The sequence below is a fragment of the Acipenser ruthenus genome, chromosome 31 (genome assembly GCF_902713425.1).
Source record: "Acipenser ruthenus chromosome 31, fAciRut3.2 maternal haplotype, whole genome shotgun sequence".
Classification (NCBI taxonomy): Eukaryota; Metazoa; Chordata; class Actinopteri; order Acipenseriformes; family Acipenseridae; genus Acipenser; species Acipenser ruthenus.
This window is the reverse complement of record NC_081219.1, coordinates 13,650,916-13,670,294: the sequence shown is the minus strand read 5'-3', so window position 1 is coordinate 13,670,294 and position 19,379 is coordinate 13,650,916. Positions and strand designations below refer to the sequence as shown.

Genomic DNA, 19,379 nt, shown 5'->3' with positions numbered 1-19,379 from the left:
GAAAGGAAGTAAAATCGGAGAAAGAGGAGAGCCAGAGTTTCGTACGTCTCCTGTTTGTTTTTGGTTTGAGAGGAAAACAATGTCAGCGATGTGTGTGCGATACGGAGGGCCGCGAGATCCTTAGGAAATAACTCATTTGTTACTAACCGCTCCAGTTGTGATGGCCCCTCCAGGAATTCCTTCCTTCACCCCCCTCCTCCCTCCCCAAAGAGAATGTCTCCCAGCATGGGAACTGGGATCCTGCCAGCGGGACACAGCGGCCAAGACTGAGCACACTGCAGCTCACTAGAGACCAACAGGACTGAACACACTGCAGCTCACTAGAGACCAACAGGACTGAACACACTGCAGCTCACTAGAGACCAACAGGACTGAACACACTGCAGCTCACTAGAGACTAACAGGACTGAACACACTGCAGCTCACTAGAGACTAACAGGACTGAACACACTGCAGCTCACTAGAGACTAACAGGACTGAACACACTGCAGCTCACTAGAGACTAACAGGACTGAACACACTGCAGCTCACTAGAGACTAACAGGACTGAACACACTGCAGCTCACTAGAGACTAACAGGACTGAACACACTGCAGCTCACTAGAGACTAACAGGACTGAACACACTGCAGCTCACTAGAGACTAACAGGACTGAACACACTGCAGCTCACTAGAGACTAACAGGACTGAACACACAAGAAGGGAATCTTTCAACCCAGACGGGTCGCCAGGACAAGGGCTCGCCTAAGCACGTGTGTCTGTGTGTCGAAGCTGGACTCACAAAGCTGGGCTCGTTTCACACACAGAAAGGTCTGTCAGACATCTCAAGCACTCGGATTCTAACAGATGGCTGGCACTGAAAAATCTGCCCCCCCCCCCCCCCATCTCTCTCCCCGCCCGTCTCCCTCCGTCTCTCCAGCACATCCTAAATATTCTTTTCAATTCTACTGCATGTTACTTTCACGGTTTACTGTAGGCGGTCTTTTCTGTTTGTTTCAGGTTTCTAAAGTCTGAAGTTCACAGGAAGTTTATTCGAAACCACAGGGCTCTCAATATTAACACTGGTGAAACCCTAAGCTCAACCCTGCAAAAGCACTGGGTTATCAGGGCATTCATCTACAGGCAACTGTGCTGCGGTTCACTGCAGCACTCCTAGAAGAGATGCCACAAGACTACACCTGAAAGCTGTGGTGGAACACAACACCCCGGAAAAAAAAGATTCTCTGCTGTGTTACCAGGGTGTGCGACCCAGCAGACAGGAGCCTTCACACACAAGCCTGACACAGACTGCCGGTGTGTGTGTGCGTGCGTGCGTACGTGTGTGTGAACATGGTCTACACACTCCACTCTCAGCTCTCCAGCGCTGTCATTACCCTGCACCTTAATAATACTGAGCACTAGTCTCCACACTCCAATCTCAGCTCTCCAGCTCTGTCATTACCCTGTTGCACCTAAATGTGATCCTCAGCTCACTAGTGATTACTGGCGAGTCCTCGTACAGCAGCAGCGATCTGCACTGGCTGCACTTGGTGCCCAAAGCCACCCCTCTTCCCTTGCCTGGCAAGACTAAAAGGACAACTTCTGCTTTGTGTCCTGGGAACAGTTAGCACAATCACTGAGAGTGCACATTTCTGGAACAGTGCATTGTTATCGAAGATAACAGATCAAAAATAAATGATGTGAGAAAACGGCTTTTTTTATTTTCTTTTTTCTCTCTCTGACCAAAAAGGAAAACAGGGTGTCTGGATAAAGCAGTTTAAAGCGGTTTGTCATTTTCTTTCTTTTTTTTTTTTTAATCGCTTCGAGATAATGAACACGTATCTGAGAGAAACAGCAGAGGCGAGAGAGAGAGAAAGAGAAAGGGAGACTTTCTCACGCGAATCTGACAAGCTCCTCTCATCGGTCACTCTGTGGCTCATGAACGTGAATTCTGGATGCTGAGATAACAGCCCGATTTGAATTAATTCATCCGCCACACTGATGTAACAAGTACTTGGAGTCTATCACGGTGCCTGCTATCCTGGCATTCCCGGTTGTCCATTGAAAACAAATGGTTTTCCTTTTTGTATTTTCCCTTCTCTAGGAGATTCTGTCGGTCCTTAGGGACTAGGCAGTATGTTAAAAGGACACTGAACAGAGAGATGCCAACACTGAGAGTTGAGGGTGGGAGGACGAAGTTTCAGGTGGGGAGAGAGAGAGAGAGAGAGATGTTAGGAAGAAGTGAGAAAAAGCATTGAAAGTGAAAAAGAATCAAACAGCCACTGCACAGTAACGAGGCCTGGGGCTTGACTTCAAAGCCTCCCAGCAAAATGGTGTCAATGAGGGGAGAAGGGCAGCCTGGTGACCTTTATGAGAAACAGGAGAGGAGAGAGAGAGAGAGAGAAAGGGATTAAAAATGAAGAAGAAGAAAGGGAGGGTGGGGGTCACCTCTAGTGTGAAAGCAATGAGGTAGCAACAGAATAAAAGGCTTGGAGAGTTCCTGTGTCGTGTCGTCCCCCCCAGCCCCACACTCCCCCCAGCCCCGCACCAACAACAACCTAGATAATTCCCTAGAGCCAGAGGCAGGTCCCTTTGAGTCTCCTGTGACCCAGTAATTATAAGTGTGGGAACAGAGCGCCTCACCCCCGCTCTCCAGCTCAGAGTGAGCCCGCTATCTCACTGCGCAGCGCTGATAGGCATGGGAAAGACACCGTGGGAACTTACTGCAGGTCCAGAGAGACGCAGACAGGGAGAGAAGCAAAGTGGATCTAATTCAATATCAGTTACACAAGCACCTGTCAATCAATCAATCAAATCAATCAATCAATCAATCAATCCGTCAGTCGATCAAGCAAGCAATCCTACTGCTTGTATTGTGGACTGCAAAAAAAAAGAAAACAAGGAAATAGAATTTCTTTCTTTATTCATTTTTTTTTTAATAAATTAATAAATGGGCTCGAGTAACCCAGGTTCAGCGGCCGCCCCTCCTCCAAACAGCAGCAGAGCCTGAGCTCTGTGGTTAAACCCCGGGAGAGATGTTGATGTGATTTTTGCTCTCTTCTCCGCTGTTTATAGAGTTAAACGTGGCCGTGCCGTTTCTGTGAGAAAACGTTTTGGGAAGGTCGACGCTCCTCTTGTATTTTTAAACCCGGCTATTTTTCCATTCCATTTTTATCCATGGATTTGCTGGGCTGGCTCTCCCAGACTCCTGAAAATGACATTCATGACCTCCCTAGTGCCCCCCCCCCCAGTCCCAAGAGGGGGGCTCTGAGCGCCCTTTTCCAGCCATGACTGCCCCAGCACTCCCAAAACAAACACACAGTCAACCCCGATAGCATCACTCGCCCCAGAACATCACCCAGCAACGGAAATGCATTTCAGACTTTATTTAACTCACTGCTGTCCAACTTAGCTATCTGAATGTGCTGGCTCTCAGATCCACAGTACTGAGTTCTCTATACTGTACTGTATTGAATGTGCTGGCTCTCAGATCCACAGCACTGAGTCCTCTATACTGTACTGTATTGAATGTGCTGGCTCTCAGATCCACAGCACTGAGTTCTCTATACTGTACTGTATTGAATTAGCTGGCTCTCAGATACACAGCACTGAGTTCTCTATACTGTACTGTATTGAATGTGCTGCCTCTCAGATCCACAGCACTGAGTTCTCTATACTGTACTGTATTGAATTAGCTGGCTCTCAGATCCACAGCACTGAGTTCTCTATACTGTACTGTATTGAATGTGCTGGCTCTCAGATCCACAGCACTGAGTTCTCTATACTGTACTGTATTGAATTAGCTGGCACTCAGATCCACAGCACTGAGTTCTCTATACTGTACTGTATTGAATGTGTTGACTCTCAGATCCACAGTACTGAGTTCTCTATACTGTACTGTATTGAATTAGCTGGCTCTCAGATCCACAGCACTGAGTTCTCTATAATGTACTGTATTGAATGTGCTGGCTCTCAGATCCACAGCACTGAGTTCTCTATACTGTACTGTATTGAATTAGCTGGCTCTCAGATCCCCAGCACTGAGTTCTCTATACTGTACTGTATTGAATTAGCTGGCTCTCAGATCCCCAGCACAGAGTTCTCTATACTGTACTGTATTGAATTAGCTGGCTCTCAGATCCCCAGCACAGAGTTCTCTATACTGTACTGTATTGAATTAGCTGGCTCTCAGATCCACAGTTCCGAGGTCTCCATTCTGTCTGAATTCTCAATGGAATTTTGTTTTGGAGATCAGACATCCCTGCCTTGTGATATCTCTCGCCCTGCCCTAAAGCAGGGTGCAGAGAAACAGAATGTGTGTCTACATTCTTTGCACCCTGAATACCAAACATTAAAAAAAAATACCTCTCACATTTCCAGGACCACCCTTTAAATAAATACAAGTGAACTCTTCAGACAGTGGGCTCAGAAAGCCTCTTCTATCTTGCACAGACAGTCGGAACAATACAATGCAGGTGTGCTGCGGGCGTAGCTGTTTCTATACTACCTGAACGCAGGTAACCTTGCAGGGGGGGGGGAGCATGTTCCATCTTTCTAAGCTTGCTTCCTTTTTGAAGAATGAAAATCAAAGTGCTGCTCTTACAGAACTGGCAAGAAATAACGAAGGTGCAGGTCATGATTTAGCTGGAGCTTTATAACATAATATAGTTTTCTTCAAAGGAAAATCACTGGTGTTAACTAGGCCCATTCGTAAATGCTTTGTCAATATGTCCCAAACTCTCACACCAGCCTCCACATTTCAATCACCAAAACGTTTAGAGCAGATTGGTAAGAGATGGTCAGCTTCCAATTTCTGTGCTAATTATCTTTACTTTGTTCCCCTAACGATTTACCTAATGAGAGATTTACCTAATGAGGGACTCACTAATGAGGAATTAACAAAACCAGCCCGAGCCTGCCTTCCTGCATGGACCAGTCACAGAGCTGAGCAAACCTTTCAGCTGAAAGAGCCTAAACAGCCAGAAAAAAAAAAAAAAAAACAGGTTCAGTTTACTAAGACTATTACAGTGCAGTAGCAAAGCAATGAGATGAAAGGGAGACACTGCTTTCTGTTTTGGCGTCCACTGAAGACAGAGAACGTTCCTTGTATTCCTTTTTGAAACACCTTAAAAGCCTTCTAGGTGACCCCTCCAAATGAAGAGTGGATTTGAAGAGCCTCCCAATGGACAGCCCTTATCTGATGTACCCTCCCCAGGCATTGCTGAATCACCAGCATACTGTATGAAGATCTGTCACTGAAGGAGACAGGCCCTTCACTGTTGTTTTAAGCAGTTTTGCGTCTGGGCGAGCATTTTCTTGCGGCCTTTGAAAAATGCATTTTTATTTTCGCACCAAGGCATCGGGGGAATAACCCCCCCAGCAGCGTCTCATTTCCAGGGGGTCCCCGGGGGGGGCAACAGGAAACACATCAATCAAACATTCTGCAGCCCCGGCAATAGCGACGTATCAGTATCAAAGTCAGGTTTAGCCAGATTCCAGCCTGGTTCGGGGGGTCACTTCAGGCCAATGACGTTAAATAATACTTTTCAGAGTGGAACCCGCTGGGAGTCTGCGGCACGCACTCTTCCCCCTCCTTCCATAGACCTTTAATTCCTTCAGTCTGTCGCGCTCACTCTCTCACAGAGGGGGCTGCTGGGATCGCTCAGTCTCTAATCTCTAATCTCTGAGGTCCTGGGAGCAGCGGCGAGATAAACCCAGCAATCTCACGAGAGCCGGCCCCGGCAATTTAACGTCTGCTTAATCCCCTAATTAGCATTTCTGCAGCCGGGGTCTGATAGCAGCACTCCAGGAAGTGTGTGTGAGAGGGGGGGGGGGGGGGGGGGGGGGGGGGGAGGGCTCAGTGTGTCTTCACAGAGATTGCAAGAAGGCTTTCTTAAGGTTTACTTTATTCTCATGCACTGCAGTAAAGACAGTGAGCATGAAGCATTATTTCATCGCTGACGATGCACACTCAACCCAACCCTCTTACTGCTCTGATTCTGTAATGTCTATCCACACATCTGTCTATAGCCACTGCTCAGCTGTATCCCAGGATAAACACTGAAAATGGTCTTATTGCCACAAAGTTGGACCCTTTCCAGGCATATTGAAGGGACAGGGATGGAAATAAGACTCCTGTTTCATAGCAGTTTGATCCATTCCTGGTTTTACTATGGGTTTAATAAGACACACCTGAGCTTGCAACCTAAACACACTGTGGCTGCTCAAGCTCATGGTAAAACCTGGAATGGGCGAGACTGCTATGCAATAGGAGTCTGATTTCCACCCCTGGTCCACTGTGCTGTAACCCTAAGGCATGCCTTATTTATTTCAGTAGAGTACAAACAAGATGCTAAAATCACCCTTTCTGCTATTACACCTGTTTCACGTTCTCCAAATACCCTTTCATTTATTTTAATACTGCATCTCACTGAAACTGGAATATTTATCCGCAATTAAATGTCTGGGGTTTTTCAACACAAACTTACAAGGCGGAAAATCCAGCCCTGTACAGTATGTCCAAAAGCAATCTTTAGACATTGCAGATTGGCAATGCAATCCAGATAGACATTGCTCTGTCTTTGCTCTCTTTCTCGCGCTTCATCGGGGCGCTCCCCTCCCTGATAAGCGACATTCCCTTTGACGGATTACAGCTCCCAGGTAGTACAGTCCAGTAACTTACACTTGCAGTCATGATATTGACGGTCAAATTCCAGCGTGATGCAACAGAATTGCATCTTTATCTGTCGATTGCTGATAAGACGCTGTGGTTAGGCAGTTGAGAGAGGGAGGGGCAGAGGCGAGGGAAAGAGAGAAGAAAGTGGGCTCTGTTTACTTGCTGTTATCCAGATAATGCTGGTGCATTTTAACACACTACAGGCCACTCCTTTGACCCCTCTGTGCAACACTTGATCACCACAATCTGCAACAGCAGTCAATCTTTCTATACCGTACACGTTTTCAGTGATGGCTCTGTCTGAAATAGTCACACTTTTTAAATGTGCTCTAGGAGCTCGTAACGATGAGCTTCCTTCATAACTATAAAACACTAACACTTCTTTCAGTGTTACTACTGAGAAATAACGCATTATAAAAGTCACTCCGCATACCGTACCTTTTCAAACTCAATGCCAGCTCCGCAATCACATTTGCAATCTTTAAACACCTCCAACAAATGTAAACTTAAAATCCAATCCCACCCCTGAGAAGCAGCTAGTGGAGATGCCTATGACTATGGGCTGGGCAGTCAGCATGCATTCTGTAACTCTCGGCTCTGTTTTTTTTCAACACACCCCCCCTCCACCCCTCCCTTATCCATGGTCTGTGCTCCATGCCATGATCTTCTCTTAAACCAGCATTTCCGACACTCACACAAACCCCACCAGCCATGATGAAAGAGAAGCCAAGCTCCCGCCTTTACACCCCACATCAGAGGGGAGAGAGGGCTGAGCAATCTGTGCTGGGCTGGGACTCAACAGTGTGGCCGGGGATCCAGGGATGAGTCCGCACAGCCTCCAAGACTCCCCCACAGGAGCCAGAGCCCACTCCTCTCCTAGCCCCCCCAAAGACCTGACGGGCACACGAACAGAGCAGCTGGTCCATCAGAGAGTCCTGCCACACAACTCGGCTGCAGGCTTTTACATCCCCATAGTCTTTATAGAACGGAACCTGCTAATCTTCAGTATGCTAAAACTTCGAAGTGCTCTCAACTGAAGGTTGAGTGTTTATCAAAACAGGATTCAGCAAGATATCCTCTGTGTACAGATGTCAACCCACGCACGGAACACACAGAATAATTATTCAGTTAAAAAAAAACAACAAGATTTTATTCTTTTGGTTTAATAGTAGATGACATCTTTAACAAGAGGCACGAAAAACACACAAGGCAACTTATATCATGAGACTGCTGTTTTTGGTGCTGGAAAGGGCAGCTGTGCGGTCTACGCTCACAGGAGAGAGACAGGGAGAGAGACGGAGGGATGCTGTCACAGTCTGCTCTCCGGTTCCCAGGCCTGCTCTCTAATTGCTGCGGATTTCACTTCACTTCCTGCTCTTGCTCTGCTTTAGCGTCTGGATGAGCAACAGGCTGGAAATGGCAGGGAGAGGGGCAGGCAGGAGGGGCTGGTCAGTCTGACTGCGACACACTGCTTCAGTCTTGAATACCGACCCTGTACACAGCCACACACACACACACTACACTCTCCCTTACAGCCTCCCTCTCCCAAGTTCTTACGAGTGTAAAGGTGACAAGCTCAGGTGTGTCTTATTAAACTCCTAGTAATACCAGCAACGGGGAGTCTTATTTCCATCCCTGGTATCTTAAAATAACACTTAAGATAAATAATAATGACTTTCTTTTAGTACCACATATTCTGCCATTGAACCAACTTACTGAGTTACAGAGGTTCAAAACAACTGTGCAGTGTGGAGCATCCTGACAGACTCAGACGATCGCTGTCTCCACCCCTCCTCTCCCTGGAATCTCTTTGTTCCAGCCATGATGAGAGGAAGCGAGGAGTCTCTCCGGCTCATCTGTCTGGTGTCTCCGAGCCCGGCAGCTGCCTGTGGAAGTGTTTGTGTTTAAAGTGCTCTTTCCTCTCCCCTGCAGACAACCACACACACACGCGCACACACAAGCACTCACACACGCGCACACACAAACACTCACACACGCGCACACACAAGCACTCACACACGCGCACACACAAGCACTCACACACACACACACAAACACGCAGGACACAGGGAGGGAAGGGCCCTACACATACCACAGGAATGGAAATAAGACTCCTATTGCACAGCACTTTCATCCATTTCAGGTTTTACTACGAGCGTGATTTGCCACAGTGCATGGGTGAACAAAGCCTAGCTGTGTCTTATTAAACTCATAGCAAAACCAGGAATGGATCAAACTGTGTGTGAGTGACTCAGGGACCTACAGGCCTGGGAATCCATTCTGGCTCTTGTCCTTCCTCCTTCTGTCTTCTTCTCTCACCTCTCTCCCCTTCTCTATATTTTCTTTCCCTCGTCTCCTCTCTCTCGCTCTTATTCTCCCTCATTAAATGCCTGCAGAGTCCCGTCCCCCCGCCCCCCCCCTCCCCTCCGCTCTGAGTTCCTGCTCTGGAGAGCATAAACAGCTCTGTCTGCCCCAAGGGCTGTTCTCATGACATCACCATCACTGAAGGAATGCGCTGCCGGTCCCAAGCGAGAAACATTTCGAAACTGTTTACACAGAAAAGGAAGCTCTCTCTCTCCCTCTCTCTCCTGCTCGCTCAGCTAACCACTGCCGCTACCAGAGAAACTATTTAACCCTCACATTCCAGCACAGAGACATGTGGCTCGGCTGATAGATACAGATGTACAGCATCATTTTGTTAAGTTTAATTGGAACTTTCTGCATTTCTTGGGGGGGGGGGGGGGGGGGGTTCAAAAAATGGAGACCCTTGAGCGCTGATCGCGTCCGTCGCACTCTACACTGTGAACTCGATAACCACCTTGAATTTGTACTGATCATCGCCAAGCTTTCATCTCACTCGCCTAGCCTCCCATAGACTTTTCAGGGTTGCATCTGGCTACAGTCGTGTAATGAGAACCCTCTTGTTTTCGTCTTTTCTCATTCTGCTCTGGAGCAGTATTGTAACACACCCTGCATCTCGGTAGTGCCGCTGGTTCCGACGCTGGGAAGGGAGTGGAGGAAATGACGTGGTTTTTATTCATTGTTAACGCCAGTCGGAAAAGACCCATTGAGATCCCCATCTGCTGCGCAAGGTGTCCCAGGGGGGAGGCAACGCAGGCAGGAAAATGCAGACAGAAACCCAGCGGCTCACAGACAATAGGGGACATCAGACACCGTGAGCAAAAAAGAAAACAACACTGAAATGCAAAGCAGCCTGGCTGCCCAATCGGATTCAGAGATGCAAATTAAGCTGATCACGTGACACGATGCCCGCGGCAGTGTAAAGCCACGTGGTTTACTGAACCTCGACGTTTCTTTTAAGTGAGCGCATGAACGATCGATTGCTCACAAATCTTTCAACTTCCCCTTCTGTTTCCGACACATAAGAAGACACAGACAAAGCTCTGCTATAAATCTATCAAAGTTTCTGAATTTGTAGCAGTAGCCTGCATTCAGTCACTCTAAACCACAGATACAACCCCTTTTGCACTCTTCCACCTGTGGGGTGAATGCATCACTCTAACTGGCAGTCCCCACGGTCACATCATTCTTTAGAGGAAGACACTGATTCGAATTCTCAGCAGCAGATAACTGGCCCTGGAGACGCAGCTCAAATTAGCAGCTTCTGTCTCTTTTCCGACGCATTTAGCCATTGCAGGCCGCGCTTACTGGATGACACGTGAATGATCTCGACTCCCCTCTCCTGGGAAACTGATCAAACTGTGCAACCTCCAGTTATCCAAGCCTTGCAGGCAAGCAGCGGCAGACACAGAACTGAAGCGTCACGTGCAAAGCTCTCAAATAAACTGCCAGCAGCATTTATGGTACCTAGTGTATACGGTGAACCCGACAACTGTCTTGATTTTGCCCCCAGACGTCAAGCAGATGTTTGTCTGCAATCCCGATACATGACTGATTAGGATGACCTGCTGTATGTGTCGGCACAGGTTTGCATACTTTACACTGATCTAGAAAAGGGATAAAAACGCAAGCAGATGCCTGAGACGTGCTGGTCTTTGCAAGCAGGATCTCTTCGCCTCAGCGTCAAAGCACCTGGGCGCAAAAACCGTGAATCCCAAGAAACCAGACGAGCGCTTATCAGAGGCGTGCGCGACAGAAGCTGTTACTAAAGAGCTTCATGCAGACAGCAATGAAAGAAAAGTCAAGAAGAAATCCATGTTTTCTAATTCTCTGTACAAGGGGCAGGAAACCAGTCAGGCAGCATATTTCACAAATAGAATGACTTTTTTTTTTCTTCCTCTTCCTCCTACAAAAAACAAGAATTAATCTGCAAACAAAAAAACCTGAGAAAGGAATTTGGAACAACCCAAAAAGGTCACAGGAGGGTTTTGGAGAGACGGCTACAGGACGGGGGGAGGGGGGGGTGGGGGGGGAGAGCCACAGTCCAGCAGGTTTTATAGGCAACCCTTAATCATCAATTTCTAAAGACGGAACTATTCTATTTTGACTAGTTAAGCAGTCGTTTTTTTTTTCAATGCAAGTAGTAAATGTGTTCAATTAATAAATTTAGAGATAATTTGAAACAAAAACCCGAACACCCTGCAGCTCCCATGAACCACAGCTGACCACGGCTGATTCAACTGAACAAATTAACTTGATCAACAACTTACATTCTTCAGAAATGGATGATTTAAGGGTTAACTATAAAACCTGCTGGATCGCGGCTCTCCGGGACCAGCATTGCCCCCTCCCTCCCCTCCCCTCCCCTCCCCGATTGCCAGGAATCAGAGCCTCTCTCCCGGCTCAGTATGACACCATTACCACAAAATCCCCGAGTAGGTCAAAGGTTTTAAATCCCCAGAGGGACAGGAAAAGGGGGAGTGGGAGCAGGAGACATTCCACATGCTCATCACAAAACCAGCATTGGAGAGAGAGAAATAGCTGACTGTCTGTAGAGTCCATTTCTCCCTCTGCCCCCTTAACCTTATACTGAACAAACAACAAAAAAAAGGTCAAAGACAAAGAAAATGCTCTTTGGCATGCAACTTTGTTACTGGAGTATGCAGCAAAGCTTTTTCCTCATGGTTATGCTATGCATTTACCACAGCTTGCCCTGTTTAATACGCTTTACCGTGCCTTTCTGGTCTCTACAATGCTAACCTGTGCTTTACCGTGCTTTCGCTATGCTTTGGTACTCTTTGCTGTGGGAAACTTTCATAAGGGAAGTTTCAGATGCAAAACAAACAGACAATCAAAAAGGAAACCTGCCGGCACAGGCCTGCGTTTGAGAGCGGCCGTGTTGATTCCTGTACCAGGATTGCACGGCAGCCGGAGAATGTGTTGTTTTCAGGCAGCATCGAGGCAGACTGCCACCTTGCAACTCTACGGGGGAATGTGGGAGGCTGACTTTACCACTGCTCACTGTGCTCACACCTCACTCAGTAAACCGAGCCAACAACAGGGTCAGCACCCCCACCTCCCCCCCCAACCCCACCCCCCCCAGAGAAATCCTTTGGATTGTTTCCTTTCGGAATGCTTTGGTGTTCCTGTGCAAATCCCTCCCGTCCATTCCCAAAGGGAAACCCATCACCTAGAAAGAAGCGTACCATTTGAAACCTCCATCAGATCCAAGTTCCAGTGGATTAGCATCAGAACAGCCATGTAAGAGGGGGGAGGTGGTACACACACTCAACAATTACAGAGCTCCCAATGAAAACGACAAGCCCTTATTTACAACCCCCTGCAGCCCCTCCTCCCTTCATTTATACCCAAACCCAGGCAGACAGTAACCCCCATCTCCTTTGTCCTTGCTGGAGTGAATCCCAAACTTTGCTTTTATTCCTTAAACTTATTCAGTCGTTTTATTTCCAGCTTGTGTTTTCATTGTGGTCGGAGATCAAAGCCGAGGGCTTTACACCCCCCCCCCTCTTCCAATCTATGGACACCCCCTATCTCCTTCTATCCTCCCCCTCTTCTCTGTTTCTTGAGGCACTAATTGTCTCTCCAAGTGCCAAACTCCAACACTGCGAAAACTTGAATCATTTACATAAATATCGAGCATTTACAATTACTGTGCCAGTTTGACTTGTGAAATATTGACGCCCATAAAAACATACAAAAACCTTATTTCTCAATACACACCTGCAAACCAGTGCATAACAATGGAGATCAGAGATCACAGCCTTTTAAATAAGGCAGGGGGGAGCTATTTCGAGGGTTCATTACTCAGTTAAAAAAAACAGTGGCATTTTACTACAAGACTTTCTGCCAACTCAAAGTGACATGTACTTCCACTGATGGCTTAAAATATACCGAAACATAAGTAAACTCAAAAAAGAGACTTGCTATCCGCTCCTGGCAGGGGTAGATTGCATCTCTCTCTCTCTCTCTCTCTCTCCCTCTCTCTCTTAGTCAGGAGACTGATGCCAAAACAAGCGGTTCCTGAGCCAGCAGGAAAACAGTGAGTGTTAGTTTTCTATTTGAGCATGTGAGAGATAACCCCGTGACTCTGCCACTGTGGGAACCAGGAGCTGTGCCCAGGGGACGACTTCTCCGCATCTGAAATACACACAGCTGTTTGGACAGGATGCGATTTATTATGATAGACTGGAATGTCTGGATGGATCTAAGTGGACTAATTATGATGCTGAAGTTTAAAAACACGTTGTCACTTTGACTGATTCCCTGAGGACGCCGTAGCAGCACCCAAACAGAATTCCAGGGATGGCAATAAGACTCCTATTGCAGAGCAGCTTCACCCATGCCAGGTTTTACTACGAGCTGGATCAGTCGCAGTGTGTAGGTACCGCGACAGGTGATGCGGGCTGAGGGGGAGAGGGACAAAGAAAACTGGGTGACACAACTATGACCAAAACTTTTGCATCACCTTGTAGAAGTGACACATTTTGCTGAATGAAACCACGCTGAACAATGTTACGTTAACATAATGAATTACATACCGCTTTGTAGTTTTCCATATACTTACCAAAAATAAAAGAAATGTGACATTTCGACATCTAACATGAAATACTGTACTGCTATTATGACTTCTGATAGACTTTTCCAATATTACTTTGTAGTTTCTTTGATTACATGATGCTAAATAAAAGATTATGTTCAAATCTTTCTCTCTCTATATATATATGTGATGCTAAACCTGTAGACAGAGAGCAAAATACTGTACTTGCATCACATACATAGTCCTGTAGATGCAACTTTATTTGTGATTACATTAACCCATTAAGTAGCAAATTAATTTTTCTTTGAAAAGAATCTGAACACAAGCTGTATTTATTCATGTCATTTGATATACCACATTTAGACTTAACTTTTGCGGTCAACAAAGAAAGTTGTAATAACAACATAGTTAAAGAGCCAATGGTACGTAATGGGTTAACGTGAGGTCTGGGCCATTTCCACCGTCAACATAACCCTTTCCAGGAAGACGTTGCTGAGATCTTACCAGCAGCTCAACGGCCAACAGAAAGGGTTTGGAAAGACGAAGAGAAAAAGAAAAAAGAAAAGAAAAAGGAATTCCTGCTGTTGGGAGAATGAAACGCTTCCCATGTGAATTGATTTTATAGAGTGTCAGTTTTCACAGGATATTAGAGGGGCTTGTAAAGAGCCAGTCGTGGGGTTAATAATCATCTTGAATCCATCAATGACCGATACAAGAGAGAGAGAGAGAGAGAGAGACGAGAGAGAGAGAGAGAGAGAGAGAGGAGAGAGAGAGAGAGAGACGAGAGAGAGAGAGAGAGAGAGAGAGAGAGAGAGAGAGAGAGAGAAGAGAGAGAGAGAGAGAGAGAGAGAGAGAGGAGAGGAGAGAGAGAGAGAGAGATCACAGCTGAAGAATTCCTTTCTGTCTTTATCTGAGCCAAAGAAAGCCCTTGTAATGTGGGTTGGAGAGGAACAGAGAGAGAAAGGGGGCCCCCCCACACAGATCTAACCTTCCCAGCCACCCACCCACACCAGTGCAGGGCTTTACAGCCCGCTGAATCACAAAGGGTTAACTCCGCACGAGAGGGCTCTCTGTCACGGGCCTCAGAGAAGACCCCCAGTCACAGTGGACAGTGGGAATATTCCGCCGTCAATAGAGGCCAGGGTGCGCGACTGTGTGCGTTACTCATTACCTTTTGCTAACGAGACAAAGCCCAGACGAGATGCACCCTCAGAGGGGATTTTAAAAGCTTGGAGGCTGCAGTGCCGGCATGCCATTTCCTTTCACATACCTATTGTGTCTTCTGATTTTAGTACACGGCCTGAGATTGCACACATACTCTATCTGAACTTGGGTTGAAAACTATAGGAAAACGATCAAACATTTCGACAATCCTGAACGCCCCCATAATCAAAGAATAGCAAAGCATTGTAAAAAGCCCAGACAGGTAAAACATGTTAAAAAACACGGTGACTACAGTAGAACAAGGGGTAAAGCATGAGAAAAGTGCAAAATCACCAGAGTAAAAAACTTTTATAAGGGCATGGGCTTGCTTTTTCAGACTAAACATGCAAATGTTATGAATGTAGAAAGAAAAATAAAACAAACAAGAGCCCTTCTGCATTCAGATTTGAAAGTTGTTTGACAATTCAGATCACTGGAGCGTAGTCTCTAAAAAAAAAAAAAAAAAAGAAAACACACACACACACACAAAACAAAACAAAACCAGCTCTTTTTTTAATATGTTTTTATTGCATTGTATTTTGTCTAGCGTGCCCTCTTGGAAAAACACAGACGAAAAGTAACAATGCAAACGCGCTCATCCCTCCGTGATTCTCTTCAAAACAGGGACCTGATCCTTCTGACAACAGAGAAAGAAATGCACGCTCAGGGCGAGAGGATTACAGCTCCATTACAAAGCTCTCCGTGGAATGGAACTCCACAGCCTGCACTGGGCAGCTCAGCAACGACACACCCTCCCACAATATCTTCATACCATCACATCATGATGTTTGTCTTCTAAAGCAATGGATGTATCTAGTGCTTGCTGCAAGTCTTTGAGACCCGATCGTGTAGCACATTCTATACATCAAACCAATAGTAGACAGACACATTCCGGGAGGTCAGGATTTTATGCAGACCCTGCCTTTTCAGTCCCGCAGCCCTGACCACTACCTTCCTCCTTGTCCCTCAGCTCTAACGACTATGCCACACTGCCTTCCTCCCAGCCCCAGTTCTGAAAACCAGGCAACTGCCTCCCAGCTCCTCAGCTCAGTCCACACTGCCCATCTCCATTGCAGTGCTGTGGGGCCAGGGTCAGAACCAGGCCAGCAAATTCCTACACAGACCTTAATCACTGTTTCCACTGAGAACCCAGAGCACCCTCCCCACAGCCCTTCGGTATCTTCAGGGAGTTGGTGGAGCATGAAGGACCGGCGAGGGGAGACTGGGCATCACGAGTCCAGCAAGGCTCCAGGCCAGCTGACCGCTCAACATGTTATTATAAAAGGACAGGGGACGACAGCCCTGACTACTCACAGCTCATTGTCATCACCATGTAAAGCTGGGAGAGTCTGCAGCAATTAAGAGACGCGTGTTTCCAAGTTTGCACCACTTGAAAAAGACGAGCTAATGGAAACCGTTTACATCAAGCACGCACATGTGACTTGAGCATACAACATCTGATAAAATATTTATTACAGAAAGTTTGTATGAATAGAAAAGAATGTGCCCTGAACTTGGGAAAGCTACCAGTAGTTTGTTATCACAGTAATGTTGCATTTAACAATGATTTGATTTTGCCTTTTTGTTTTTCATGCCTGCTCTGCGCATTCACTGTGCTTTTCCATGGTTTACCTTTCTTTCTTTTAGCATTCCCACAGTTGATTTTCCATGCTTGCATTGTGCTTTTGCAAGGCTTTACTACACTTTGCTATGCTTTTTACCACTGAAACGGAGCACAGACTCTCAATACCAGTGTAAGTCCTTAAACAGTTTTCGGTGCAGGTTCACTACGCTGGGGTGCAGTGGTGCACAGGCTAGTTATTTTTTCACACGCTTTATGCCTGCATGTCTATGGTGCTCAAGTACTGCACGGATTGGGTAATAATTCGACATAGCATAACAGTAATTACAACATTTCGCAATTCTGTGAAATCAATACCTCCCAGCGGTCGATTTCCCCAAAAATGCGGCACAGAAACATTGCAGCTGCTGCTCCTGTGCGCCTACGTGCCACTGCAGAGTGTGGCCTGGGACTGTCACGCAAACCCCCAGGGCACAGCCTTCCCCACAGCAGAGCAGTTCCGGATCATTTAGTCCTAATCTTTCCTGATGAAATATCACAGATCATTTGAAATATTAGTTTCGCCGACTAATGCATAAACATGAACTGAAATGACTGAACCCAGACTCGCCCGGTCACGTAAAGAAAGCACTGCAGGACTCTCGGTGAACTCCTCCATCTGTCCTCAAAGATGGTACAGCACAACAAATCCCCTTAACAAAGCAATTTTAACACACTACGCATTAACACAGGGAATTCCATTCTAAATCAGCAAAAAAAGTCCTGTAAAAGCTGACATATAATCCTGTATAATGCACACACACATTTCTCAAAATCCTTTCGAAGCATCCCTATCACACCTTACCAGTGCAGTACCGACTCTACTAAATGTTCCAGCATCCAAACAATAAAGTTCCCAGTGCCAGCACACAGGTTAGCTCCGAGTCGTCCTGTATTGTTTTTGGCATACAATCACCAGGGCACACAGATTAATTTGCCCAGTCTGACCCACGGCAGTGTCAGCATTTTAAAAGAGAGCAGGTTGGGGGTTTGTGGGGACCTTACCTGACAGCGGCTGAATATGTCAGCGGGAGTGATGGTGATGTTGAAATGCTTAAGAACCCGCAGTGCCTGGTCCCGCGCCTTCTCCGAGCAATCCACTGCCAAGCAGCATCCTTCCCCCACCTGGGACTTCAACTGAGGGACGGGGAGACAGGGAGAGAGGGACGTCAGTGGCCGAACTGCAGCAGAATGGCTCTTCTTTACACGGTTTCCCCCGGATGCACCTGCAGCACTAGCTCACACATATACCATTATTTAATTGTGCGCGCTATCTTTAAACAACATGGTGTTTTAATATTGATCCCATCTCGTAACCGTACAGCATCATCATACCGAAGCTGTTTAGAGATGGGGCTCACGTTTAAAAAAACAGACGTAAACTAGGAACTACTTGCATGAGTGGACCTGCAAAGGATTCACATGTGAAGATATAGAACATGGCAAGAGAAAAGTTCTGCAAATACACCCTGTGGTAGTTCCATTAAAGGGGAAACACGTTGCACGTTTTTCGTTTTCGGCCGTCACGTCTAACAGGCCTTTCACTAAGGTCCAGAACAATCGCTGCAAGGCGAAGTCCAAAAAACGAAATCCTTGCAAATCCACATCGAGGGGGTCAGCAGCGATCTGTATTTGCAATACGTCCAGCCCTGGTCAGATTAAAGACCTGTGTTTGTGAAGGCACTAATAGAGTGGCGTAGCTCACCGTCTGAAAGGGCAGCCCGCAGGTCAGGATAACACGACTCTCCTCCCTCGCTATCTGTGGAGAGGAATCAAAATGCAATTACTCAACAATCCGGTAACTGGCACAGGCGGTTTCAACTAAGAAAAATAATGACATCATGCAATACCCATTTCTCTACAGTACTATACAATCCAATACAATCCAATCCAACAACTGGAAACGACATACAAAATGACAACTGAACCGCAACGAGATACAGATCATACAGGCTCCAATCCCGGTCAAATAAAGAGATACAGATCATACAGGCTCCAATCCCGGTCAAATAAAGACTGGTAGACCGAGTGATCATTGTACTAATAAAAAAACAAAAAAACAAACACAGCTATTGAAATGCATGATCGTATCCTGACTGCGGCTAACAGTTCTCTAGACCAGATAACGACCAACACCATCTCACTACAGAGTAAAAGACAGGAGATCCCACTCACCTTTGTGTTTACTGAGGCAGGAATCAAAGAAATCAAAGAGACTTACACCCCCCCTACACACACCTCCCCCCTGCAACTCACACTTAGTCTGGCTTAATTGGGGGAGCAGGGTTTTGGCCACAGTGTCACTGGGACATCCTGCCTATGATGTCTCTGGCAGGGCATGGTGAGTGCTTTGATCTCAATCAAGCCAGGTCTGCTTATGAAGAGTGCCCAAATGGACCATCGAAAAAGTGATCCTTCTGTATACATGGTCAACCCTTTCTGAGATGCAAAGGCAGCTATTCTCCATGTAGACTGTGCCAGATTGACACAGTTAGCGCATGAGGGTCTCAATTTTGTTTAAACGAAGGCCCTTCAAAAAAGGGTGCTGACCTCGGCCGCCCTCCTGTGGTCATCTGCGTTGTCCAGCATCCTCACGTCCACCCCTACGCAGCGCAGGTAGCGGCCCAGCCCCTGCAGCATGTTGTCACACACCACCCGGAACTGCTGAGGGGACAGGGCCTCCCGGGACACCCCAGGGAGAGCAGGGGGGGGGTGGGGCTTCTCCTCCTCTGCGGCTGTACAGGGGTCCTGGGGGGGGCGGAGACAGTTACATCAGAGAGAGAGACATACACACATTCACGCACATATGCAGGCTACAGTATGGAGTGATCCACTTCATCTCCAGCTCCCATAGTTGTTTCTGTGGGTTTGGCACTGAAGAGCCCCCTCATAAACACTCGCCACTAGCTCCGTCTCTGCTAGGCAGGGGGTCACTGTGCTCTAGCAGTCACCCTCCACGTACACTCACGCAGTGCTCCTGC

General features: G+C 46.9%; 1 protein-coding gene across 4 annotated transcripts in view; it reads right to left on the bottom strand.

The window, feature by feature from the left end:
* Positions 1 to 19,379, bottom strand: part of LOC117964689 (exonuclease mut-7 homolog) — a 49,827-nt gene that overhangs the window by 15,212 nt on the left and 15,236 nt on the right. For all 4 annotated transcript variants that reach the window (XM_059005188.1, XM_059005189.1, XM_059005190.1 and 1 more), the window contains 3 exons: positions 18,949 to 19,146; positions 18,104 to 18,157; positions 17,404 to 17,535 (listed from right to left, as the gene is read on the bottom strand). In XM_059005188.1, coding sequence (XP_058861171.1) covers positions 17,404 to 17,535; positions 18,104 to 18,157; positions 18,949 to 19,146 — 384 coding nt within the window. The remainder of the gene's footprint in view (positions 1 to 17,403; positions 17,536 to 18,103; positions 18,158 to 18,948; positions 19,147 to 19,379) is intronic.